The sequence below is a fragment of the Artemia franciscana genome, chromosome 1, assembly GCF_032884065.1.
Source record: "Artemia franciscana chromosome 1, ASM3288406v1, whole genome shotgun sequence".
NCBI classification, from domain to species: Eukaryota; Metazoa; Arthropoda; class Branchiopoda; order Anostraca; family Artemiidae; genus Artemia; species Artemia franciscana.
Genome location: NC_088863.1, coordinates 10,933,975 through 10,961,257, shown reverse-complemented (window position 1 = coordinate 10,961,257; position 27,283 = coordinate 10,933,975). Strand labels below are relative to the sequence as shown.

The following is a 27,283-nucleotide window of genomic DNA, read 5'->3' as shown; positions in this document are numbered from 1 at the left end:
AAATAGAAATAATGATAAAAAAACTGAAGCCTAGAAGAAAGAAAAGTGTACCTCTTGTCTGGTTTCAAGACTTCTCCATCTTTTTTCCAGACGACAGGGGCATCTTCCTCATCAACCTCACACTCAAGAACCATCGACTCTTTTTCAGTGCCAAGCCCACTTTTAAGCTGCTTTATGAATTTGGCTGGAATTTCACTGACTTTGACTTTGGTTTTGGTTTCTGCTTCTTGGTTTTCAATTTTACAGAAATATTCACCTGCATCAGCCTCACAACCATCGTGTATAATCAATTGGACAATGCCCACAGCATCAACATTGATACTGTGCTTATCACTCTCCTAATAGAAGGTAAAAAAAATTATTTTTTTCAACAAATGTATATTTATAATTTTTTCAATAAATTTTTCAATAGTCTTAATTCAATATATTTTTGAATAAATTTGACAAGCTACCTAAAGTTCGATTATAACTACCCTGAATTCAATTTTACCAAGTTTTAAAAGCATAAAGTGGAGAAAATACAAAAACATGATTCATTACCAGTTCTTGTTTTGATGCACATATTTTCTGGCAAAAAAAGTTTCCCAAAACTATTTTGGTAGTTAATTATTTGTATTTGCTAATTTAAATAGTTGTCGTAGTGCTTAAAAAATGTAGTGCTTAAGCCAAATTACACTTCTTTTACAAACACAAAGAAAACATAACAAAAAGAAGGTCACTTGTTAAATGTACTAACAAATTAGGGCAAAAAGAAGTTTACAACCCGGTACTAGACGGGTTGCAGTGTGTTCTGATAAATGACAAGTTTAGTGATTGGCGGTTAAGGTGGGAGAACAGTTCGATACTTTTCACTTTTTAAAATTTTTGGCTTCTTTCGGTATTATTGTTTGTTTTCTAAAAATATCTTTACAGCTGTATAAAGTTCGACATTCATGAAAATAAAACTTTTTTTTTAATGAAATTGGTCATTTTTAATTATTTGTAAGTTAATCTGGTAAGCTATATTTTGTAGGGTCTATTGTTACTTTTCTAAATTTCTGCCCAAATATGACTGTATCAGTTGTATCTTGCACAAAGCATTTGAGAATTATATGAATTTGTTTATTTTTTTAATGCTCTTAATTTAATTTTCAACTGCGATTTTTCAATTAATGAGATTAATTAATGTAATTAATTAGATTAATTTCTATTAGATTACTGGAATTCAATTAAAGCATTACTGCTTGAATTGACATGATTTAAGCATCATAGATTGAGCTAAATGATTTGACTTTTGAAATTAAAAAGCAAAGATAGAAACTTTTAATAATTCTAATTAAAAATAATTAATAATTCGAATTAAAAATATCTTGTATGTATTCAGGCAGCAGAAGACAGCAATTCTTGTAGTAGAAGATAAAACACAGACTACTGTAGAAAATTAAGAGGAATATGACAAAGAAATATGATTTTTTTACCCGTTTTTTAATTCATATTTTCTTATTTTAACCTAATTTTCAATGTAGGAAGAATTTTTTTAGAGCTGTTTTTCTAGAGACGGGCTTCAGCTCGACTTTCGTTTTCACGAGGGCACTTACCCCCCTCCCTTCCAAAAAGGTAAAGTTGCATTAATTACGGGGATAAAGGAGCGAAACACACCAATGGGGAAGAACAAATATAGTTTATTTCCCTCACCCCAAAGATTAAAAACTGTTTTACTGAAACACAAAATTACACGTTTAACGCGTCTGCTTATTATTTATTTGCATAAAATCTTAAATAATTTTGTGCTACTTCTTGGAAGATGTAGATTTGCCAAATACAGAATTAAAAAAAAAAATAATAAATAAAATTCATTTATAGATTGAAGTGAAGTTAATAGAAAAAAAACCAAAGGGAACATTTTATCCAGATAATGCAACTACAATTTATGGAGAAACTGTAGACAAAAATACACAAAATGGATTAAGTTAACGTAATTTATTTTTTCAACTTATTATTATTCAAATAAAAACAAAAAAACACATAACACCAATAATAATAAAGATCCTAGAAGCGAACTTGTTAATAAAGATCCTAGAAGCGAACTTGTTCGCTTCTACCAATTAATTTAATTAGATTAAATCAATGAAACTAATTAATAAATTGAAGAAAAAGAAAAAAACAAAAGAAGAAAAAGAAAGTAAAATTTAATTAGTTTTTATTAGACTTAAGAATTAAAATCCAAATAAGTAAGCCTATAGCTTGGATTCGAAGTTAACAGGAAAGAAAAATCCTTACCGCAATTAAAGCCCTTGCTTTAATTTATTTTGTTATTTTTCATAGTAAGGCTAGATTTTATTGTTCTTTTGTTCGTTCGTTTTTTTCAGAAAAAATGCTCGGGCTTCTTCTTTTTTAGTTTCCCACAGTTAATGTTTGCAAGCTTAAAAAAAAAATGAACGATATAGAAATAAAAAAAACATTATTTTATCGACTGAAATGAAACGGATAGATAGAATTAAGGGAAACGTTTGATCCAGGCACTGCAAGTACGATACAGACAAGCTATTTAAGAAACAAAAGTAGAAATAAATTAAATAAAGAAAACCATAATGAATAGATGAAACAAAAGAAAACATTTTACCCAGTAATTGTAGCCATGATACAGAAAAACTGCTCATAAATATACAAAAATAAATAACATGAACAAAACTAATTAATACGCTGCAATAAAATGAACAGAAAGAACATTATGAGGCAGAAGAACAAGAATGGATATAAGAAATCAATTAATTCATAAACTGGAATGAAATGAATAGATAGGGTTAAAAGAAATATTCTTTCCAGGTATTACAACCATGATACTGAAAATCTCTTTAGAAAATGCAGAAATAAATAAAACAAATGAATTAATTAATATACTGAAATAAACTGAATAGAAACAAACTAAAGGAATAAAAAACGTTTGATTTAAATTTTGCACCCATCATACAGAAAAGCCGTTTAAGAGAAAACACAGAAATACATAAAATAGATGACTAATTAATATCCTGCAATAAACTAAATAGAGATAACTAAGGGTATTATTTGGATATTTTGGGGTATATAGACGCAACTTGGAGATGGTAGTAGGCTTACTTAAAGTTGAAAAAAGAAGTTCTTACTGTAATCCTTTCACTTCCTTTGTACCATAAAATTGGTGCTTTGCTACTATTTACTTTGCATTCTAGAATAATGTCCCTTCTGAAATGCCCAGTACTCGTCTTCGGCAGAGGAGTAACAAAGTTGTAGACAGGATCAGCCTCTGTGAGAGAACAGAAATTTTAAATTAAATCTTGCTTAATTTTTGTTTAAAAGGATGATTTTAAATGGCTCTAGTTCTTATATTAGTTTATTTAACACTTAATATTAGTTTATTTAATACTTTAATAATTTCACAGTTAACAAACAGGTAAATAATATGCATTATTTTTTTATAGTATTTTAGAATATTTGAAAATATGCTAATAACTATAAAAATTATGCTCCAATACTTTTCAATTTTTTTTAATAAACAAAAACAATACGTAGGGTTTCCGTATGCGCAGGGTTACGTATACGTTACGTATTACGTTTACGTAATACGTAGGTTTTAATAAACCAAAATAATACGTAGGGTTTTAATGTCTTTCCTCTAGTCTCCCGTCCAACCTAAAAGATTTCACTACCATAAAACACAAAAGACCCCAAGCCCGGCTTCGGAGACTCCCTGTGGTAAGCAATAACCGACACACATGATAGATTGTCTTCAAGCTGTATTTAAACATATTTTTGTATATTTTGAAATATGTCATTAGAAATAATTCTTTGAATAAATCTTTCCTGAAACTTTTGTTTCAGGAACAATTGTTCTCAGTAATGAAATTCAAAAATAAATAATTGTGTTGTGAGTGACAACTGTGATGAAAAGGGAATCTGACAGGAATAAACCCATAAGACAATGCTCTAACTTGAATAAAATCAATAAAGGTATGCTATATTTTTTTTAAATATAAAATTATTTATAAGAACTTAAAATCAATAATAATATTCTGTCCTAATATGATAGATTATTTATATATCAATATTTCATTAAATATATAATTATTAAGAGGAATAATAATCAATATAACAAATACTTAGTGTCATTTTTACCCAAAATTTTGTTTTTTCTATCATAAATTAGTTCGTTCATAATCTTTTTCTGGCTAATCTTTGTCTTGTCTTTTTATCTTTGTCTTTTTGCTCTTTGGCTGTTGACGAAAACACAATTTAAAAATAAAAAAATGAAGAGAACAAATATTAATAGGAATAAACACATACAATAATAACGATTAATATGTATGATTATTTACACAGTAAATTTTTAGCCTCATTTTTCTTAAAAATTGCTTTTCTTAACAAGCTGCCTATTACAGTACAACTTGGAAATGAGTTAATACTTAAGACTGTTGGACGATTTGACGGAAACTCCAAGAATTTCTGAAAAAAATACTTGAAAACAATCCTAAATGTTTACTTATTACATTTCTAAAGGCTATTGTTATACTTTAACTCCAGTTCTAATGGATAAATATATCACCTATTTTATATGGTATCATTCTATTTTACAATATCACTAATTTTTTTGGCTGATTGAGCAGCGCTCCCCGATGTCAAGCGTTGGCGAGCGCTGTTTATGAGTAATGTCCGAATTGTATAAAAAATCATTTAAACATTTCCATGGCCTAAAACCTTACCAAAAACAAAATAGGGACTAAAACGGACTATAACAGGATTAAACCCAGATGATAACAACACCTACTGGTAAACTCCTACTGCTACTAATAACAACTCACTGCAGCACCAAGCCGCTTGAGGCTAATACAGCTATGCACGCTCCTCCTACATCCCAACCTATTCAAAGCCTCCTTCTTTACACCCTCTCAAGAAGTTTTTATTTCTCTTATATCTTAGGGAAAACATTAAATTCTTATTTTTCTTAACAATTAACATTACTAGCAAGAAACCACCCCCCCCTAAAAAATTGAATCGTAAAACGTAACAAAAATACATTTGAACAAATTTTTTATTCGTCCCTTATATTTTTTTTGCACCCCTCACCCTCTCCCGAACAAAAATCCTGAATATGACCTTAATACTATTAAATAAAATTTATTAAACTGATAAAAAGAACTTACCATCTACTTGAAGATAAGCAGTTGATGAAACTCCAGACAGCTCAATTGTATATTTTCCTGTATCTTCAGGCTTTGGTTGACTGATGACAAGTTTGTAGCTTTCATTTTCGTTGATGAACTTATATTTTGACCCAGCAAATATTTCCTTATTAAACAGAAAATATTATTTCCGAAACTATACATACTCTTCCATTTTAAATTACGAAAGATAAAACTTAATGCCTCAAAAAATCTACATATCAAAAGCCTGAGAAAATTTGCCTAATTTTTGAAAAACATGGAAAACACCTCCAAAAAGTAAAGCGATTTTAACAGAAATCACACCATCAGATTCAGTATTACATAGAACCATATTGTAGAATTTCCATGCTCCTATATATGTTTTTTTTTCGTGGCCATGGCCCTGCGGTTTTTTGTGTAAAATATACTATACTATAATATATAGTACTGTGCAAAATTGTTGATTTTTACTTTTTATTTACCTGTCTATTTATATTTTTATTTTTATTATTGTTGTATTTTTTCCGGGGGTGATTACATCGAGCCAATGGTCCTAGAAGATCAGGAGAGGGCTCATCTGAATGGAAAAAAAAAATCTAGCGCCTATTTTATGTGACCAACAAGATCGGTGGGAAGCTAGCCCAACTAGCCAAAAAGCCTCACGCCCTTTTCCCCCCAAAGAAATCCAATCCAAACTTTGAAATAGCCATTTAGTTCAGCGTAGTTGAAAAGTCCTAAAATTATACAAAATCTAATAAAAAAAACAAATATAATCCTTTGGGGATGATATGACTCCCATAGTCCTGGAGGAAAGGGCTTTAGGTTACACACAACTTACCACTTTTTCGCATATAGTATTTGTTATTGGGAAATATATGGAATTTTTTTCGGGTAAAATTTCCAGTGGGAGGGCTTCTATGGGGAGGATTTTCTTTGGTGAAGAAGATTTCAGGGGAAATTTACATGGGGGGGAGGAAGAAAAGGGGATTTCCTGACATAATCTGAAAAGCGGTCAGAGATTAAATGAAAAAAAAGTAGTTTTTTTCAGCTGAAATTAAGGAGCAGCATTAAAACTTAAAACGAATAGAAACATTTGCGTAAGTGAAGGGGCTTTCCCTTCCCCAGCCATTGTTCTTTACGCTGTAGTTCGAATTTTTGTTACAACTCTTTAAGAAAGACTGCTCAAAGACAAGGGCCGTTGAATTTGTATGAGAAACATTTTTAAAGAACTTTAAGACCTTAGCGTAAAAAAGGAAGATTGGAGGGGCAGACACCCCCCCCCCACACACGGAATAACTTCGTTATTTTAGGTTTTAATGTTACTTACTTTTAGCAAGGAGCAACGAAATTTGATTTTACAACAGGGTAAAACAACAATAGTTGGGGTTACTGGGCTGCAATTCTGAAACACGCTTAGGGAATAATGTCACAGACTAACAACAATACGCTGCAAAGATATACCAATGAAATCACTGTACACTTTTAATACAGAGGTGTAGGATTGATGTATCTCTCTAAATATTTTTCTTAATCATCAGGTTTTTAGGCTTTTACAGGGTGGTAAAAGTGATCCCGGTTTTGTCCTTTAAATATATAGATTTAAAAGAGCGTCCAAAAAAAGCGTATTCCCATCGGAAAAAAAAACATAGGCAGCACACTAGATTACTAGAAATTTGACTTATTCTTGTCATCTACTTTGGAATACTAATGCAGGTCCTTCACACAAACAAATTGTGAATTCATGTCTTTACGTCCTACGGGTTCAAAGCTCACTGAAGATTAATTTTAAAACAATTTTTAACAAAAAGAAGTTTTTCTAAGATAAGTAAAGAGCTCCGTTAAACCAAAGACGAGCAGAATAAAGTAATACAATGATTTAAATAAATACCCACAGAAATCAAACAGGTCGTGGTAACGAACCGTAAGTAAGGAGAGACCCGGCTCAATAGTAACCAAAATTCTACAAAACGGAGTTTTGATACCAGTAGATGTACCAAAAGAATTGATGTTTTACGCAGATTTTAAATATATAAGTTTCATTAAGTTTAGTCTTACCCATCAAAGGTTGCGAGCCTTAGAAAATTTGCCTGATTTTCAAAAAAAGGGAGAAAACGCCCTTTAATGTAATAGAAACCCAACGAAAACTACACCATCAGATTCAGAGCGTTAGATAACCCCACTGTAAAGGTAGAAAACTGGCTTATTAAGGGTCTTATTAATTGTTCACTGACTAAATTTCTGTTGTTTTTTCTGTATCTCCATGAGTTAAAAGCTTCCATTAAAGACCCCGAGTCTGCTATTATTTAGCAGCTGAGAATCAGTTTTACTTATCGATTGAATTACATCTTGAAATTTGCTTTGCATCTTCTGATAGATTGAAAGAAAAAGTTGAAAATGAAAATATATAAAAATATAGAGAAATGTTCCTATCTGAAAGCAAATTTAGATTACTCTCCGGGAGAAAATCATAAATTATGACTTAGTTAATGGATATGGATGACTCTGAAATTAATGAATATAACATTATTAATGAATTATAGTGAATGAATAAAAATATGAATGAATGAATATAATTAAAGAAGGAATAATTAAAGAATACGGTATAATAATTAATAATAAATAAGTGATTTAAGTAATAGATTAAAAAATCATCAAAAATAGATTTTAATGAACTAAGAAATTGAATATGATTTTTTTAAATAACTAAATTTTTCAATTTTGTCTGAAAATTTTATAGGAGCCAGAGGGTGGGGGACTAATCAAGATGTTGCCCCGGGGCGAAAGAGAGGCTAGAAGCACCATTACTAAACCCTCACTTTTAAATGTTTAGTTTTAATCCATTCCATTAGAAAATGTAAAAACACGGAGGTAAAGATGAGTAATGAGAAGTTAATATGAAGTTAATAATAAACGCGTTAATATGGAAATTTCTGAGGAAAGATAAGACAAGGGTTCATCCTAGAAAAATTCAAAAATATGTGTTCTTTTCGATGTGAGCTACAAAATCGCCACAAAATCGCACTTTTGACGTGGAACATAAACCTCAAAGTATAAACCGCTAATTTATACCGTTAATTGTAATGGTTAGATGTACCATTATTCAACCGTCAATTATACCGTATAGTGTAAACCGTTATAAAACCGTTAATTTGTAACGGCATACATCTACACTCTTTGTTCTACGGTTAAGCGATACTCGGTTGATCCACAACTATACCCACACTAGGATTTTATTTAGCAAAGGAGCGAGGAGGGGTTAGCTAGCGGTTCTCTGAGGAGGGATGCTCTGAACGGCTCCTTTTAATCAATAAGCCAAAAAGGGCATTTTACCCTTTTCAAATAAATACAGTCCTGCCATCAAATGCACATTTCAACTGTTTAAGTTGATAAACTTGGCTTAATTTTCCAAAAATAAATAAAGGATACAAAATAAAGATACAAATAAAAGATATAAATAAAACAAACATAAAATAATGAAAAAGTACCAACAATATAAAAAGCAAATAAATAGTGAAAAGGTGAATAGAAAAGAAAAATGCAAAGTGTAAGAATAATGACAAATAAATAAAGATAAATGATAAAGATAAAAATAGACTAAATATTCTGGATGATACGAATTTATTAGAAATAAAAATACAGCATTTTACTTACATCTTTTTTGAAAAGCCATTTAGGTTTCAAACCAGGTTTTGAGAAGATTCCTTCAAACACAACTCTCTTTTCTCTGCCCTCCTTTGCGTATTGATCGATAAGTGGCTGAGAAAATGACTCTGTTTTCTGAAAGTAATCGCAAATAAAATTAGTCAAAGCCTTATTTATTTCATATTGTTTGTCTACAGAATGGAGTATTTGTTTTTGACAGTCTAGTGTCAAAGAATTTACGCAGCGTACAGCGTCAGCGAGTTTGTCGCTTTGATAGCAGTCGCTTTGTCGCTTTGATATCCATTCATTCTCTGTCGATATAAATGTCGTCTTTCGATTAAAAAATTTGTATGGTCTTTTTCTGTCGCTTTTTTCTTTTCCTGTCGTTTTTTTCTGTCGCTTTTTCTTTTCCTGTCGTTTTTTTCTGTCGCTTTTTTCTTTTCCTGTCGCTTTTTTTTCTGTCGTTTCTTCACGAAAATGTTGCCAACTTTTGTTGAAAAAAAAAAATGATAAACTGAACATTAAGTTTGGAGATTGTAGGCATTTACGTCAGTACCGTAGACTTTTCTTGACAAAGGTGGAATTCTTTTAGTAAATGTAAGGAAACGAGAAAAGGAACATATTGCCAAGAGGGCGTGGATGGAGCCTTCATGACAAATATGTCTCTTTACTCATGTTGGCTGTCAAAAATAAAAAAACTTTGAGTGTGAATACTTAGATTTAAGCAATTTTAGTTAAAAGGCTGGCATGTTTGACTGAAACTAAATAATAAAACCTATTCTTGAATTGCAGCAAACTAGAAAAGGGTTTGCTAAGAATGGCCTTAGCAAGCTAAGACCTTTTATCTTTCATGTATGTTTAGAGTGAAGTTTGCATCAATGATTTGAAAACTCACTAGTCATTTACGTTTTGATCTGAGGACAATCAGAAATATCATTTGTAGAGACATATTACCTTTCTTTTTGTAGTTAAAAAATAAACTTCTTCTAAGACCAATCAATATAGGTATTTTCTGTCTCAATTAAAAATACCGTATGTCTTATGCCATGTAGCATACTTCTATATGTCATAATATATAGAGTATTCCAACATATTATCGCAAAGCCAGTCATTTCGATCATTTGGACAGAAAATAAAAAGAAGAAAGATTGCGTATATGTAAGTAGAAGAAGTTGACAGAATATAAGAAGAAGAACAAGACAGAACTGAAAAAGAAGGTTATGCTATAAAACTAATTTACTGGACTCCATTACTTTGATTAGTTGGACAGTATGTAATAAGAAGAAAGATAGCATATATGTAAGAATAAATATAAAAAGATAGAATATGAAAAGAAAAAGAAAACAGGATTTAAGAAAAAGAAGAAAACAGAGTATGAGGAAGAGAAAAAACATACTGAAATAAGCCTCTAGCCCTAGAGTAGCTTCAATGATCAATGATGGTCTCTAGGAAATCAGAGTGCATACACTCAAAACACAAATTATTGATGCTTACGTACATATCTCAATCCCAGCAAAATAATTGGGACAAAGTTATCCTCAATTAATTTGGCTATCTAACAAATTTGCTCACCCACACAATTATGCGCAATGTCATTAGATTGGGTTGAAGAATGCTCCGGCCACGCTTAGATTGGACTGGAAATGCTTATTCTGCGCAATGTAATTGGATATCGTCAACCTTTAGGTAGGCAAATCATCTTATCAGAGGGCGTTTGAAGTTTGCAATAATTTTGAAGTAAGATACCTGGTGAAGCCTAATAGATAATCTGTGCTTAATCGTTATGAACTCAAAATTTTTGTTTTCATTATCCTAATCTATAAACTTAAGCTTAAAGAACTTATTTTTAACTCATTTTTCTCACGTTTTTCGTGTGTTTTATGCATTTTGACAAAACTGGAAATTTAAATTAATTTTAATTACTTTAGTCAAACTAATAAATCAACTTATTAATTAACTTAATCAAGTTCAGCTAATTGATCGGATTAATATATCTATTTATTTTAGTTACTCTAATATTATTTGAGTTAATTTTAGTCATTTTTTAATCCGCCTAATCAGGACATAAAAAACAGGACATTTAAAAATTTGTCTTTGATAGGGTCTATTTTAGGGAATTTTGTGGTCCATTAAAGATTGTAATAACCCGATTGGCATTAATTTTTATATTTATCCAAAGAGTTTAAATTGAATTTACTCCAAGTGTCAGCAAATTACACAAAGAAATACCCGACAAGTTAGATATCCAATGAATGTCATGAAAAAAATTTAGATATAGGACGATAACAAAGAGTGTATTAGACAATAGTCTCAAACAGAGCGTTTTTACGTCCAAAAAATAGGATTCACTTTAAGTTTTGCATGAATTTATTACAGATGGTGTTATAACTATCGCTTGCAATGATAGGACACATGGCAATCGCTTAAAATAGCGTTATTTAGCGTATAGTAATAAGGTCTTTGTATGCACTCTAATTTAAAAAGAGACCCAAATCAAAAGCATCCAGGAGCTATTGTTTTCTCACATTAAAAATGTAAGAATATGTACATTTACTAAATAATATACTCTTTAAAGTGGTGTTATATACAGATCTAGCTATGCTTCTTTGTCTAAGGAGGTACCTGGCAATGGACTTGTTTAGGCATGGAACAATAACCAGAAATGCATGTGGACGCTGATTCAGAAGCCGATAATAAAGATGGCGGCAAAATAAGTTTTTTGACTGACAGAGGGTGTGATGGAGAACTCACTTATCATTAATAATAAATAATTATTTTTATCCGTTTAGTTCCAATACTACGAAAACAAGAAATTATAATCGATTTGAACTACTATTAGTGCATAACGTATCAGAATGGCGGTCTTTCTAATTTATTAAAGGGGTTTAATAAGCTGGATTTGCTATTATCTGCTATGTTAGGCTGAAGGTAAAAAAACAAACTAAATATCAATAAGGATAATTGAGGTCTGGAAAGCACCCAAAAATCACAATTCCAGAAGAAGGGACGTTCCAAATAAATTTATCATTAATGATAATTAATTATTTTTTATTACCTTCTACCTAAAATGGCTCGTTATTAAAACTTCAAATATTTATATCTACAACAGGCAATTTGAGCTAACATTATAGTCTTTTCTGTACTTGTAATACAAAGAATTGATCAAATTATTTTATTACCTGGGGTTTTGGAATACAAATAATAATAATTATCCAATTAACAATAATGATAATTTCCTTTTTGGATCCATAGAGATCCATCCAAGGACGCATTCAAGAGTAAGGTCCAGAATACAATTATCAATAATAATGGTTAATTATTTTTGTTTCAAGACAATTGATAAAATAATATTATAAACAATTTGCATTACTATAAGTATGGACCGAAACGTTTGGGCTTCTTCTGTATTATACGAGTGCAAGGGAATAAACAATTATCTATGGTAATTGAGTCCTGAAATACAGCCATAGCTTCTTGAACTCGATGCTACGTTGCAACTTCTTTATGACAAGCACCGAATTTTTAGGTTAATTATGGCTCAGTGGATATGGAGATACTCGTCTAGACACTAAGTCTAGCTAGACATGAATGTAAACTTGTTGGCTTAAGGACGCATAAAAAAAGCCAAACAGTCACAACAATCACAGAAACAAACAGAAACTACAATAAATTCACATGCAATCAAGGGGCAATGAAGATACAAAGGAGAAAGCGAAATTAAAGCGAAAGAAGAATTACACATAGATTCAAGAAGCGTTCACAATAGAGTATATAAAAATTAATATTTATATTCGTGAGTTAGTGACGTAGAAAGGAGGCACATTGCGGTGGCTGAACTAATAAGGATTGTTGTAAGCCTTATACCCGTGTTTCTAATTGCACATTTATTTCTAAAAATATTCTTTTTTTAACTTCTAATTTTGTATTATTGTTTTGTGTATTTTTTATTTTTTGTAATCCTCTATAACAACATCTTTAATATTCTGTAAAGGGTGTAGAAATTAATTACCATTAATTATTGCCATTTCTCACATATGGCCGATAAAATTTTCAACAGGCTGAAAAGCTGAAAAAGTTGTAAAAAAGTTGAAAAGTTGAAAAGTGAAACTTCTAACGTTGTATTATTGTTTGTGTATTTTTTATTTTGTGTAATCCTCTATAAAAACATCTTTAATATTCTGTAAAGGGGGTAAAAATTAATTACCATAAATTATTGCCATTTCTCATATATGGCCAATAAAATTTTCAACAGGCTGAAAAGTTGAAAAAGTTGTAAAAAAGTTGAAAAAGTTGAAAAGTTGAAAAGTGAAAAGTTCTTTTGTGGCAAAAAAGTACATTACATAATCTGTGGACTAAAGATGGAATTTTTATCCCAAAATTATTAAGATAGACCAATCAACCATATGGGTCATACGCTGGAATTCAAAAAAGCGCTTAAAAGTACATTAATTGGTTCTTTTACATGATGGAGTATAATATATTAGGAATCAATGTCTAATTAAATAAATGAATTAGACCTATAAGGAACTATTACTATTTCTTTACGGTTCAATTGACACGAAATCAACATATCGTCTTCCTCCTGTGACAAAAAATATTGGAGTAGTTTATCGACGCAAAATTGTTTTTCAAAATAAAAAAAGATCATGTTTTTTCAATGTCGGGCAGAAGATATTTGATACTCACGAAATGGCAAAATTGGCACTTGGCCAATTTTGACTTGGACAAATTGGTGAAAGAATTGACAAATTTGGCCCGAAATTGCTGCTTGATTAGAACTAGCCGTCCAATAAAAATTCCTATTCTATAAAACCTGAAACAATTTTTTTTTTCAAAAAGGAATTGGGAAACGGGAAAAATAATGACACCCATCAACAAATCTATATTTCAACGTACGAAGCAGAATTTAAGTTTATTTTATTTGATTTTTGTATATTTTAAAATAAATTTTATTTTTATAGTAATCAACAACAAGCCAAATACTGTTTTTGTGCCTCCTTTGATTCCTGGGATGAATTACAGTAAAGAATGCTGTCGTTTGTCATTCAAGCGGGGGGGGGGGAGGTACATCAATAAACAGTTATCAAAAAATGTAACTTTTTTTCGACAAAAATGCTTATTACTAAGGGAGATATATTGTCATTTGCATAAAAAGTAACTGTAGCTAAATAAGCGGGAAACTAGAAAAAAATAAGTGTTGTTTTTTGAGGAATAAAGTGGCATATTTAGCGGGGTATAGTTTGAGGGACGTTCAGAGAGCAAGATCCCCACTAAAGTTCATACTTAAAAAAATATACTAAAAAATAGGGCTCCTCACTAAAACAAGGTTATAAAGTAGGATTATTTTTGTTCAATGTTAGGAGCCTATAAGAGATCCATAAAATGTTTTGAGTCATGATAAACCAAAGAAGTAAATTTTAAGAGCAACGGTTCTATGGCCAGTAGATTTTTCTTAATTATATACGGAAAAATGGTCCATATGGACCCTGTACCTATATACTGATCCTCTGCCTTCATCCAGGACTGTTATGAGAGGCTGGGAAAGAATCATCCAACGTTTCCCGTGTTTCCCCACCTCCCCATATTTCGTTAGGTTCTCATTTTTAGCGGGGTATACTCTGGCTGATTTCGCAGGGTCAAACAGCTACCCCCCTGCTCAAACCAATTAATCATCGATACCAGGATTCGAACACATACCCCGAAGGACATACGAGTGTATGTAGAGCGGGCCAGGCCACTCAGTTAGGGCATCAGAAAAAAAGCAAAAGAAACAATAGAAAGCAAAGGTAAAAAAGGCTTATTGATATGATTAGCGCATAAATTGCATATTCTACTTCCTTGGGTTTTAAACTGAGAAGTTATAGTACATATTGGCAGGGTCATATCAAGGTTTTTTTTCGGGGGGGGGGGGGGTAAAAAGGGATTTTTAGTGGGGGGTACCCAAAAGACTAAGAAACTCATAAAAAATGTGTTTATATTCATTTCTGTTATGTTTGTACAAGTCGGAATAAAATTTCGGTGGGGGGGGGGGGTTAAACCTCCTAGCCACTTCCCCTGGATACGGCCTTTCATATTGGTATGATTTCTATTTTTATTCTTTTTTGATTTTATACTAATTCTTTTTTGATTTTACACTAATTCTTGTTTTTCAAATTACTATGGTTTGAATTATTTTTTCTTTCCAACTCTGATGGCGCCCTGTTGTGATACTGACAAAATAATCACGTGATTGCTCTTTTTTTTATTCTACTGGCAAAATACCCGTTGTTCCTAAAATTTACTTTTTTGATTTTCTTAGGAATTTAGATTTTTACTCAAATAAACTATAAGTAATTTTAAACTTTGTTGCAAAAAAAAAAAAACTGATCACTCAGATACAATTGCCTAAAATCGAAATTGTTAAATTTAATAAAATCAATTTTAGAAGAGAAGTAAAAAGAGCTACGTTGGATAGTGCATTACCGGTACATATTTGCCACAGAAGATTTGGTTTAAACGTTCCAAACAGGCGAATGACTGCAAGACTGCAATTTCTGCTATTTAGATGCAGAAACTGCATCTAAATAGCAGGCGATTTTTTAAGTACTATGGACATCAAAGCAAGAACATCATTTGTCCCCCGGAACCAACCTAGGTTAATTCAAAAGAGCAAATTGCAATTTGTTTTTCTGTTTTTTTCAATAATACAGAGTATTAAGGACAGTGGCACATTTTGCCAGTGCTGCCAAGTTCAACTGTGAAAGTAAATAAGTAAAACTAATTAATTAAGCTTGGGTACACTCATCATCCATAGCAAATTTAAATATTAACAATCTTTTAGTTCCCAAAGACAGCTATACCTTTAAAGGAAGCTCCACCCTCTTTTGCAGTTTGCTACCATTTGTTTTTAGCTTAATTTTTATGGATGTTCTCTATTTTTTATTTATCTTTTAATGAATTGTTTAATAAATTTAATTTTGTTTTATTTTTAATTTAATTTTAACTTTATTTTAATTTACTTTAATTTTATTTATTTTCTTTAATTTAATTATTTTAATTGATTAATTTAATTAATTAATTTTATTGATTTGTTGCTCGCCACTGCTACAAAAACTGTATAACTGTTAGTGGAGATCGTCTTCATAAAAAAGCAAATTCCCAATCCGCCAAGTTTATAGGTTTTAAATATAATATACCCTAGCCACTTTGAACAGTTACCAATTGGATGTACCAGAAATTCTGGTAAATCCAGTAAAGAATTTTGGTAAATACATAATTCACGAAAATCCAAAGTACAATAGTGATCAGAGAGTTACTGAAAAGTGGACAGGAAAAATCACTAAACTATACTCAGTAAAAGAGCAAGGATGAGTAAAAATATGAAAGATAACATCAACAATTGAAACGAAAATATATTAATGACGGTTAAAATTTTCTAACAAGACAGTGAAATTCTTATTAGAAATTTAACCATTTTTAGCATATTTTCGTTTCAACTGTGAACGGCAAGGCAGTATTATCTAGCGAAATTCTTAGAGATTATTAAACAACGTTTATTAATTACTAACCGTCTAAAACCCTTAAAAAAGATACATTTTATTGAAAACCAACGGCAAGGCAGTGTTATCTAGCGAAATACTTTGAGAGCAGTAAACAACGTTAATTAATTACTAACCGTCTAAAAAAGATACATTTTATTGAAAACCAGATATTGATGTCTTTAAGGAGAATCAGGACTGCCACTGAGAATTTAACAGCATCCCCGGATTAACTTGCAAAACCGCACAAAGTTTGAAAAATAAAATCCAGGATATGAAATACTTAATAACGTAATAATTAATACCTCTTTGAGGGCAATTTTTAACACACACACACACACACACACACATATATATATATATATATATATATATATATATATATATATATATATATATATATATATATATATATATATATATTTGTATATACATACTTTTTCAAAGATTTAAACTAAAATACAAAGATCTGGGTAAAAGTCCCGAAGAGTAGCAGTCCTGCTTCAGGAGGGGCTGTGAGAGGATAAAACTTTAAAATCCTTTTAATGTATCCTTACAGTAAATTTCAATGATACAAGGGCAGAAGTGTCCTTCCTCTCAACTGGTTTGGAAATTTTTCGAATTTCTGCAATACTCAAATCCTTGTACTCAACCGTCGGCAAAAGACTTGGCTATTCCAAATAATTAAAAATTAAAACAAACTTTGTTCAATTTGGACATGTAAGCTTTGACCAGCAATAAGCCATCAAGGACTGACTGTTTAGATGGGTCGGGATACACAGGTTTTATTCGAAGTTCCCTTCCTTGCGTTAGTATCAACAAAAAAACTGTCAACACTATCTAGTGTTTGGCAATACTTGGCATTTTTTCAGTGTAAAATTGAGATTAATTAATTCAATCAGTATGAAAAAAATAGGATAGTAATAAGTGTATGATCCTGGCAGAAAAACTATTACAAAGCTTGAAAAAACCAAGCGTCGTCAAATGCTAGATGGTGCTGACCTTTTGTCGACAATGTTCCCACTCTTATAAGTTACCCATATTCTTCAGTTGCCATGCATCATGATTGATGAATTTGCTTTCTACTTAGTTATGATAGCTTTTCACTATGGCGATTACTGGTGAATGTATTCTGCCTTTCAGCTTTAATTTTTCTGGAACTTCTAGCAACTGCATTTATTTCCTGGTAAAATTTTGAAAACTTTACATTCAAAATCCGTATAAAAGGGGGAGTAATTCAAATTAATGCCTCAATTTTCAGGTAGGATGGTCTCGAGAAAAGATGCCAAATTAAGGTGCAACTTTAGTGAATTTAGAGTTCCTTGTAGTTACTTTTTTGTTTTGTTTTTTAAACTGTTTATAATAATAATAATAACAATTCCTTCATTCTTCACGGCACTCTTGGCAAGATCTCATTTGAAAAAATAAAATATAACACCGCTAAATTTTTATATTCTCAAAATAAGATTTTTTATAAAGCATTTTCCACAAAGATATACTCTGTTTGAACCCATCCTTTAATTTTCAACCCACAAGTAAATAGGCCTTTCAATAAATCCAAAAAGCCTGGTGCATTCACACCCTGCAAAAAAAGTTACAATCCAGGTAACGCATCAAATCAGGTAAGGTCCTAACAATACTCAAAGCAGCGAGATAAAATTCACGAGAAGATATTGCTTTGGTGACGCTTTTCTCTCAACAGAATCCTGGATATGCCCCTGTTACTTTCCACCTAGCTTAGCAACGTCAAACTTGAAACTTGTTTTTACACTTATTGTGTCTGCACATAAGTCAATTGTGTCTGTACAATTAGATTTATTTGAAAATTTTATTCTAGATGCTCTGAATAAAGCAAAATTTATAAAAAAAAGGAATTGGAAACTGGATTTGGCTGCCTTTGATTCAACCCGTTTACGTCTTTTTCTTAGCTAATCAATTTTTTAATCGAATTCTACCCCAGAGTAAAATAATTTGACGCCGTAACTAGTAATAGTGAAACAAAAAGCCATAATCATATTAAGCCATAAGTAAAAAACAGATCTAACGTATAGCGGAAAACACGAGCCATAAGTTTGGAGCCAGTGTTACCATTCTGGTTTGAGGTACTGGTGCAAAGCGGCTAAAATTATCGGGCTTTATACCTGGTTTAAGTTTCAAGGGGGAAAATACAAAAATTTTAAATTAAAAAAAAATATTTTTTGGCCATCAAATTTTTTGGAAAAACAAAAAACATAATTTTAAGCAAGGGTAAATTTAGCCAAACGTGTTTGCAGTTATGCATTAAGCAATAGAATGCAGTGCGTATTTATTTAAGTGAGCTCGCATTGCAAAATCTTCGTGTGGATAAGTTACAGTATGGACGATATTCTTATTTCCAAAGAAAAGGCTCGCAACTATTTTCATAATAAATAAATTGTGAAGAAAATTAGTCTTATATTTTGATAGTTCTTTGGATTGTAACATCTTGAATAGCGTAAGCCAAAGACTATTTAATGTATTTAAAGCCAATTTAAACAATAAAACAATGTTTCAATTGTTGTGTTATTAGATAAATTAAAACAATAATTACAAAAAAATTAACTGAAGCAATCAGAAAGTTAAGTAAATAAATCAGATAAACAATAAAAAAAAATAATCCATGTCAACATGATAATTATTTTCATGAATCCAACGAAGGACTTTCAGAATAAAAGAAATCGTGAAAACGACTATTTTTTAAATAGATCTTTTGATAGTAATGTCCAAATAACGTAAGGTGAAAGCTACTTAGAGCCGTTTTAAACAATTAACTAGTATTTTAATTACATAGTTATTAATTATATTGAATCAGTTCATAAAAAATTAAACAAAATAATCAGACAAATCTAACAAAACAATTATTATTTATTAAAAAAATTTAACAATTAAGCCCTGTTTCAAGCTACCTTATTGACGAATGTCAAAACGCCTTTAAGAAATGAACGTCAAAGGTCCGTTCTTCGACAAAAAGTGCACATCATGGCAAACCCAATATATTATAGACTTGCTTTCGAAGGGCAAAGAGAGGCCAAACTCAAAGAGGCCAAAGAGTTTTTAAGTTTTTAAAGTTCAAGCTCTGTGCTCATGCCTATTAAAAAGTCTTTTAAGAAAGACCTAAGACGTAGAGGTATCTAAAGCTTTTTTTAGGTTTTTAGGCTTTTAAAAGGTTTAGGCTTTTTTTAGGCTTTTAAAAGGTTTTTCTTTTTGTAAAAAGCGGCCTGTCGCGATCGTTAAATATTGAAGATCCTAAAGGTAAAAATTAATTGTTTTACAAAATTTACAATTGTTCTTTACAATGTTTTGCAAAACTTTTTGTATTAGGGCTTGTTTTGTTTTCAAACAGTTCGTGGTAACGAACTGTAAGGAGCGACCCGGCTCAATAGTAACCAAAACTCTAAAAAATGGAATTTTGATACCAATAGTTACATCAAAAGAATCGTATTTTAATGCTGATTTTAAATATATAAGTTTCATCAAGTTTAGTTTTACCCATCAAAAGTTACGAGCCTGAGAAAATCTGCCCTATTTTAGAAAATAGGGTGAAACACCCCCTAAAAGTCATAAAATCTTAATGAAAATCACACCATCAGATTCAGCGTATCAGAGAACCTTATTGTACAGGTTCCAAGATCCTATCTACAAAAAAGTGGAATTTTGTATTTTTTGCCAGAAGACAAATCACGGATGCGTGTTTATTTGTTTTTTGTTTTTTTTCTTTTTCCCAGGGGTGATCGTATCGACCCAGCCTAGAATTTTGAGAGAGGGCTCATTCGAACGGAAATGAAAAGTTCTAGTGCCCTTTTTAAGTGACCGAAAAAATCGGAGGGCACCTAGGCCGCCTCCCACGCTCATTTTTTTCCCAAAGTAGTCGGATCAAAATTCTGAGATAGCCATTTTATTCAGCATAGTCGAAAAACCTTATAACTATGTCTTTGGGGACGACTTATTCCCCCACAGTCCCCGTGGGAGGGGCTGCAAGTTGCAAATTTTGACCAGTGTTTGGATTTATTAATGGTTATTGGGAAATGTAGAGACGTTTTCAGGGGAATTTTTTGGTTGGGAGGGGGGGGGGTTGAGAAGAGGGGGCTATGTGGGGGAATTTTCCATGGAGGAATTTTTCATGGGGGAAGGAGATTTCCATAAAGGGGGCGCAGCATTTTCTAGCATTATTTAAAAAAAACAATGAGAAAATAAATACGAAAAAGTTTTTTTCAACTGGAAGTATGGAGCAGCATTAAAACTTAAAACGAACAGAAAATATTACGCATATAAGGGGTTCACCTCCTCCTAATACCTCACTCTTTACGCTAAAGGATTTTTAGTAATTTCAACTATTTATTCTACGGCCTTTGTGATTCAGGGGACAAAATTTAAGCTTTAATGTAAAGAGTTATTGACGAGTGGGCGAACCTTCTCATATACGTATTAAAAAAAATACGAACATAGAAGTTTGTTACGTAAGCTAATTCGTAAGTTATGTATATCTTTTACTAATGAAAACATTCGTAAAAACTAAAAGTTCTAGTTGCCTTTTTAAGTACCCAAAAATTGGAGAGCAACTGGGCCTCCTTCCCCTCCCCCTTTTTCGCAAAATCATTCGATCAAAACTATGGGAAAGCCATTTAGCCAAATAAATAAATATGCAAATTTCGCTTTAATTATTCATCTGCGGAGAGCCGAAATCAAAACATGGATTAACTAAAAAACGTTCAGAAATTAAATAAAAAAAACAAGTTTTTTTAACTGAAAGTAAGGAGCGACATTAAAACTTAAAACGAACAGAAATTACCCCGTATATGAAAGGGACTGCTCCCTCTTCAACGCCCTGCTCTTTACGCTAAAGTTTCTACTTTTTTTAAAAGTAGAGTTGAGAGAAAGAGTCAAACTTTAGTGCAAAGAGCAAGGCGTTGAAGAAGGAGCAGCCCCTTTCATATACGGGGTAATTTCTGTTCGTTTTAAGTTTTAATGTCGCTCCTTACTTTCAGTTAAAAAAACTTGTTTTTTTTATTTAATTTGTTAAAAAACCGTGGATAAACGATCATCAGTGGTAAAATCTTTGACAAAAAGTGGCCTTTAATGGTCCCGAAATATTTGATACCAACTGCCGAAGACAAAAAAGAGTGTTTCCAAAAGCAAAAAAAAAAAATGTTCTCGAGATTTTGCAGTGCAAGCTCTGTGTTTATGCTTTCGCGGCTTCATGCTTTTTTTTGCTAACAATGCATCAGCTTTGAATATATTCTTGGCTTTCAAAAACTTATTCAAAATTGTTTTTGGCGGGCTTTTTAAATATCAAACCTCATCAATATCCGGTTTTGTTAAAGTTGGCCAATCAGGGATAAGTTCAGCAAGAGAGGCTCGACGTTTCTCAGGTGTCTGAAGACAAAAAAAAATCTTCGTTGAAAAATGATTGCAAAATTCAAAATTTAGTATAAAAAACAAAACCAAAAAAGTAAAACATCGTGATGAAAAGTGACAAAAATCAAAATAATTTGTCTCCTTTAAAAGGCAGGTCACAAAAATTTCAAATGTGAACCAAATTTATTAAAGATAAGTAATATGAGATTGTATCTTGCATTAACGGAACTGTTAATCTAGAATTTTATTTCAATAGTTTTTAAATTTTATATTGAGTAATAAAATACAATCAAAATTAAAGAAATATTTCTAATGATAGGACAGATAGCAACAACCATATAAACAATACAAGCAATTACCAATAAAAAAGAATTTCTTGATTCTTATGTAAGTAAGTAAAAAAATTTGTCTTAATACGAATGAATTGAATTCAAATTTGTTTAAGCTGTGTGTTCAACTTAAATACATACATATATATATATATATATATATATATATATATATATATATATATATATATATATATATATATATATATATATATATATGTATATATATATATATATATATATATATATATATATGACAGATAGTTAAATAAAGATTATTTGATCATTAACAAATAAAGATTATATGGACAACTAAATAATAGGAAAACCAAATAAAGAAAAAGCTTCTGATTTTTTATAATTCATTTTTAGTTCATTTCTTTGCTGGTTTCTTTCATTTCAAATTATTTTTCAATTTTTTCCTTCTTTTAATTAAAATCTTGTTTATCGTGCTTATTTTGGTTCACTCTTCCACTCATAAAAAGTTGAATAAACACTATCTTAATTGCTCAATGGCTAAGAATAAAACATTCTTTAATTTGTTTTCATCCCATCTCTCCGTCTTACCTAGCCAGTGTAGCTAAATACAAGACGATTTTTGAAGAAAAATTATTACTAGAAATTAAAAATATTTTATGCAAGCAAGGAAAACACATGTAGTTTGAATTATCTTTCATTTATATTTTTTTTCAATTTTCTACTTCTTTGAATGTGAATCTTATTCTCATTTTTTTCTCGTTTTCATTGAGGAAAACTTAAAGAAGTGCTGATTTTTTTTTTTTTTTTTTTTTTTTTTTTTTTTTTAACTGGCTGAAAACATGTCATTTTCCTAATTCAATTTTATTCTTCAAGAATTTTTATCTCACCAGATTAGCTAGCGTAATATTAGAAGAGAATTTTAAGGACAAATTAACATTAAGGGCTAATTTTTTTTTTTTAATTAGAGGCACATACAAGGAAAATAAACTTATTAAAGTTATTGATTTCACTTTAAAACAACGAAAATCTTTAAACAACTTGCTGATGAAAATTCCTTCTATAGCAATCAAATACATATTATAATCGCAAATTTGAAATTTAGTGCTGGTTGTAGCTTTATGAAAGTTCTAAACAGCATTAAAATTGAGGCTCATGATGATTTTCAAAGCTTTGTCAAATCAATTTCCAACAATTAAATTTTAACCTTTCGCAAGCTTGGTGATTAAAGTCAAATTTTGCTTAGAATAAAGAAAAAAATCAACAAATAAATGTATGCAGTTTGAATAATAAGCTCTCCATAAAAAGAAAAAAAAAATGAAAAAGCACACAGTAATAAATACGAAAAAGTGTTCATAAAATATTTAAATAGGAATGCAAACTAAGAATAAAATGAAACAAAAAAGTGATTTGTGCAATAAAAAGCCACTGTGCATGAAAAAAGAAGAATTTTGCAATCACATAATAACGAAAAAAAAGAAAAAAAATATGTGATGAATTTATTTTAATTCCAACCTGTGGCCTGGTAAGTGGTTTCAGACATGGCCAGTCTGGAATTAACTGGGCTAAGGAGAAACGTCGCCCCATTGAGGGGGTAAGAGGCTCTGCAGGGGGGCTTGGCGGCTTAAAGCTGTACATGTCCTTAAGGTAACAACACAGAAAAGAATACTGTTAAAGCAAGACAATAAGAGACAGAGAAAAGAAGAGGAATATACTTAAAACAAGGAGACATAGAGAGTAAACATTCCACGGGGAGCATATATATTAAGTCAAAGGCACGTACGTACTGGTTAGGACTTTTTTAATTTCTTCTTATTTCTTATATACTTTATTTCTTATTTCTTGAATTAATTTATTAATTCTTCTATTCTATTTATTCCTTCTCTTGTTTCCTCTACTCTATTTATTTCTTCTCTTATCTCAACTTCTTCAACTTATTTTTAGGAAGGAGGGGAGCTAAAAAAACTACCTGTACACAGTCTTCCCCTCCCTTTATCACCGTTGCAATTTGTAATTGTACCATTCTCTTTTTCTTTTCTTTTTAAGCGTTAACTCCAATCCCATTTTTAAATCTATGTAAGTAAATTAAATAAATTGAACAAGGGAAGGAAATTTTTAAACGCTACGTCTCCCCAGAAGTAAATGAAATAAATACACAGTCTGGTCAATTGAGTGGAATTACTGAGCGTTTAAAGATTTATATTGGAGTGCGTGAGAATCTTAAATAATTAATTTGTTGCAAAGTCGATAAGCAGACTCTTTAATTTTTTTGTAATATTTTATAAATCAATTGTGTCTTTCACACTTCACATTACGCCTGTGTATTTATTGCTATTAAAAGAAAGACAGCGAAGAAAGAAGAAAACAGAAAGACAAATGAAGGACGACGAATAAAGAAAGAAGAATGAAGGAAGAGGACGAAATAAAAGAAGAAGAATACACATATACAAATAACTAGATTAAAAGACAGAGCTATGTATACCCGATTTCTTCAGAATATTAAAATAAATGGAAAAGAGGTTAAACTTTGGTCTTCCCAGAAAGACCTTCCCTTCCCATACTATTCTTAAATCGGTAAATTTAGCAGGAAAATGAACAATTTAATTCAAATGCCATTTCCTAATAATAATTCTAAGGAAAATCATGCACACATATATCTGTTGCTACTGCTATATAAGAACGCTGTACCTCCATGATATAAACTTAAGGACTCTAAGGGCAAGTGATTCCCTCAAGTTTCCTCATTCTGACCTCTTTAGTGTTTTTTCTAATCTAACTACGGTGTTATTTTCGAAATACTCAAACAGGATATATTTTTAAGGTGATACGGTATCATACAGAATTACCCAATCTTGCAAATTATAAACTTATTCAGTGTCAGTGGCAAAACTTTTTGGAATGGATTGGATGGTCTTGCCGTAGCTTGTAGAGCTTGGATAAGACATCTGAGTGAATGACAGAAAACTGATACAAAATGACATAAATAACACAAAATGACCAAAAAACTGACAGAAAATGACAAAAAGCCGACACAGATTTCCCCAGAAATCTGAGAAAAGCCATTTTAACTCCTCTCATTTTGTGCTGGAAATAGATATATTTTGTCTTATGAAACTTAAATCATTAGAAAGTCTTATTATTTTTTCGGCTGTATTGAGCATTATTTTCTTTTCAAAGTTTACGAAAGGGCACTCCATAAAAATTTTCTTACATTCCTGCTACTAAAACGCTATAAATCAGCTCAAAGCAATCATCAAATGAGCAGTTTCGCAGCTTTGGGAGTTCCCTGTGGTGGCATCCGCATTGATTGACAAGCCAACATCTCACTGTGTTCTCAGTGAAATCTTGCACCCAAACAACAAATTCTTGACAGTTCTCAGTAATGGGTAGTCCCCTGGGAGAATATGCTAAAGGGTGTTTTGTCTTTGAGACGGTCAGCCGACGATGAAGCTCACAAAATTATTTTTAAAGTACCATATACCCTTAAGAACATTTTATATAAGGATAAAAATTAGCTGAAGTAGGCATTATAATCCAAGTCCTTAAGTTTCTATCGCATTGATGAGCCAACATTCTGGAGCTTTATCTAGTCAATAAACTTTTTACCCATTTGAAATGAATAGGTTCAAATGAAAATATTCATTAGCAGCCTTAGGAGATTAGCGGCCTTAGTTTGATCGTTGTGAATATTTTGATTATAGCAGCCTTAGTTTAGCAGCCTTAGTTTGAGCCTACATTAGCAGCCTTAGTTTGATCGTTGCGAATATTTTGATTATAGCAGCCTTAGTTTAGCAGCCTTAGTTTGAGCCTACATTAGCAGCCTTAGTTTGACCGTTGCGAATATTTTGATGCAGCTAAAATATGTGAAAGTTTGAGAAACTAACTGAGGTTAAATAACCTTACCACGAAGATTAGGTTTGAAAAGCAGTACAAAAGACAGAACAGAGAGATGAGAAACCACAAAAGTAACTAAGAGAACAAAAAGAACTAGAAGCTACTTTACCACGTTCCTTATGTTTGCTAATACAGAAACAATTCACCTATTAGAAAGTTAAATTGGATTCAAGGGCGTCTTAATATATATTAGGAATATTAAAGAACGATTGAGTGTTAAACTATCCATTGAAGCGCAATTCAGTGACACTGATGAATTAAACAATACATCAGTGTATATCGAACACAATTGTTAGAAAATGATTGCTAGAGTGTCGTTAGAAAAATGAAAATTAAAAATAAACTGTTTTATAAGTTAAAAAATTAGAAAGTTAATGTTACAAATACGTCGGTATTTTGTATATGTTCATGGTAATATGTCACTTTGATTAAACAGGGTTATAAGTCATATGGAGAAGTATGCTAATATCAATTAAACAAAAGAAACAAAAAATTGATAATAGTGAAAGGGAAAATGATTTTATAGATTAATAGATCTAGCAGATAAATTTTTCAATAAATTATCTTTAAAAATTTACAAATAATATAATTTACTTGACCTAAATGCATTGGTAATTATTTTAATATATAAAACAACTGCTGAATTTTCATACCGGCGTTATTATTATTTCAATAAATTTCAAAAAAAATTAAAACTATATATTGAACTAGAATTCCCATATGGCAAAAAATTATAAAAGATATAACACATATTCAAATCAAAGCATAAATATATTATCAAACACTGGTAAATAGAGCTGAAATAGCTTTTGATACCATGAAGCCTGATTCAAACAAGGGGTTGAACAGTGTAATAAAGACAAGATTAATTAAATTAAATTTGAACAACTAATAAATACCTTTACTAACTAAAACATTGAAGATTATATAAATAAAAGTAGCAGAACGATTTCTAAATCTTTACACGTTTTTTGGCGGCGATTACACATTTGAAAAACTATATAAATTAAAATCTTCGTGATTCAACATGATTTTCAACCCCTTTGTCTAGCCCTACCTTTCACTGCAGTACCGATTATTTCTAGAGACATTTCACTGCAGTTGGATCCAGATACGTTTTAAAAAAGAGTTTATCAACACTTGTTTAGCTTGCTTTCGTGTCCTGAGAGTTAGTCCTGAGAGTTGAATTATAAGGAAAAGCTTAAGTTTTGAGATTTTAAGAAAAAAACTTTTAAAACTTTTAAGAAAATTTTTTCGCCTTTATGAAACTTAAAAGTTTGAGCTGTTAAGAAAAATTCGCTTTCAATAAAATCAGTACTTTTTCTATCTTCATGTTCTTCTGGTTTTTTTTTCTCAGACATCCCCAAAAGAAAATTGAATTCTCGGAGACCTTCCC

General features: G+C 31.0%; 1 protein-coding gene across 31 annotated transcripts in view; it reads right to left on the bottom strand.

The window, feature by feature from the left end:
• LOC136025213 (twitchin-like) overlaps positions 1 to 27,283 on the bottom strand; it is a 397,750-nt gene that overhangs the window by 169,329 nt on the left and 201,138 nt on the right. For 25 of the 31 annotated variants that reach the window (XM_065701279.1, XM_065701032.1, XM_065701099.1 and 22 more), the window contains 6 exons: positions 23,509 to 23,634; positions 21,629 to 21,706; positions 8,808 to 8,933; positions 5,157 to 5,301; positions 3,123 to 3,262; positions 52 to 338 (listed from right to left, as the gene is read on the bottom strand). In XM_065701279.1, the coding sequence (XP_065557351.1) occupies positions 52 to 338; positions 3,123 to 3,262; positions 5,157 to 5,301; positions 8,808 to 8,933; positions 21,629 to 21,706; positions 23,509 to 23,634 (902 nt within the window). Of the gene's footprint in view, positions 1 to 51; positions 339 to 3,122; positions 3,263 to 5,156; positions 5,302 to 8,807; positions 8,934 to 16,872; positions 16,987 to 21,628; positions 21,707 to 23,508; positions 23,635 to 27,283 lie in introns of all 31 variants that reach the window. The other 6 variants (XM_065701202.1, XM_065701219.1, XM_065701227.1 and 3 more) reach the window with 3 other exon arrangements.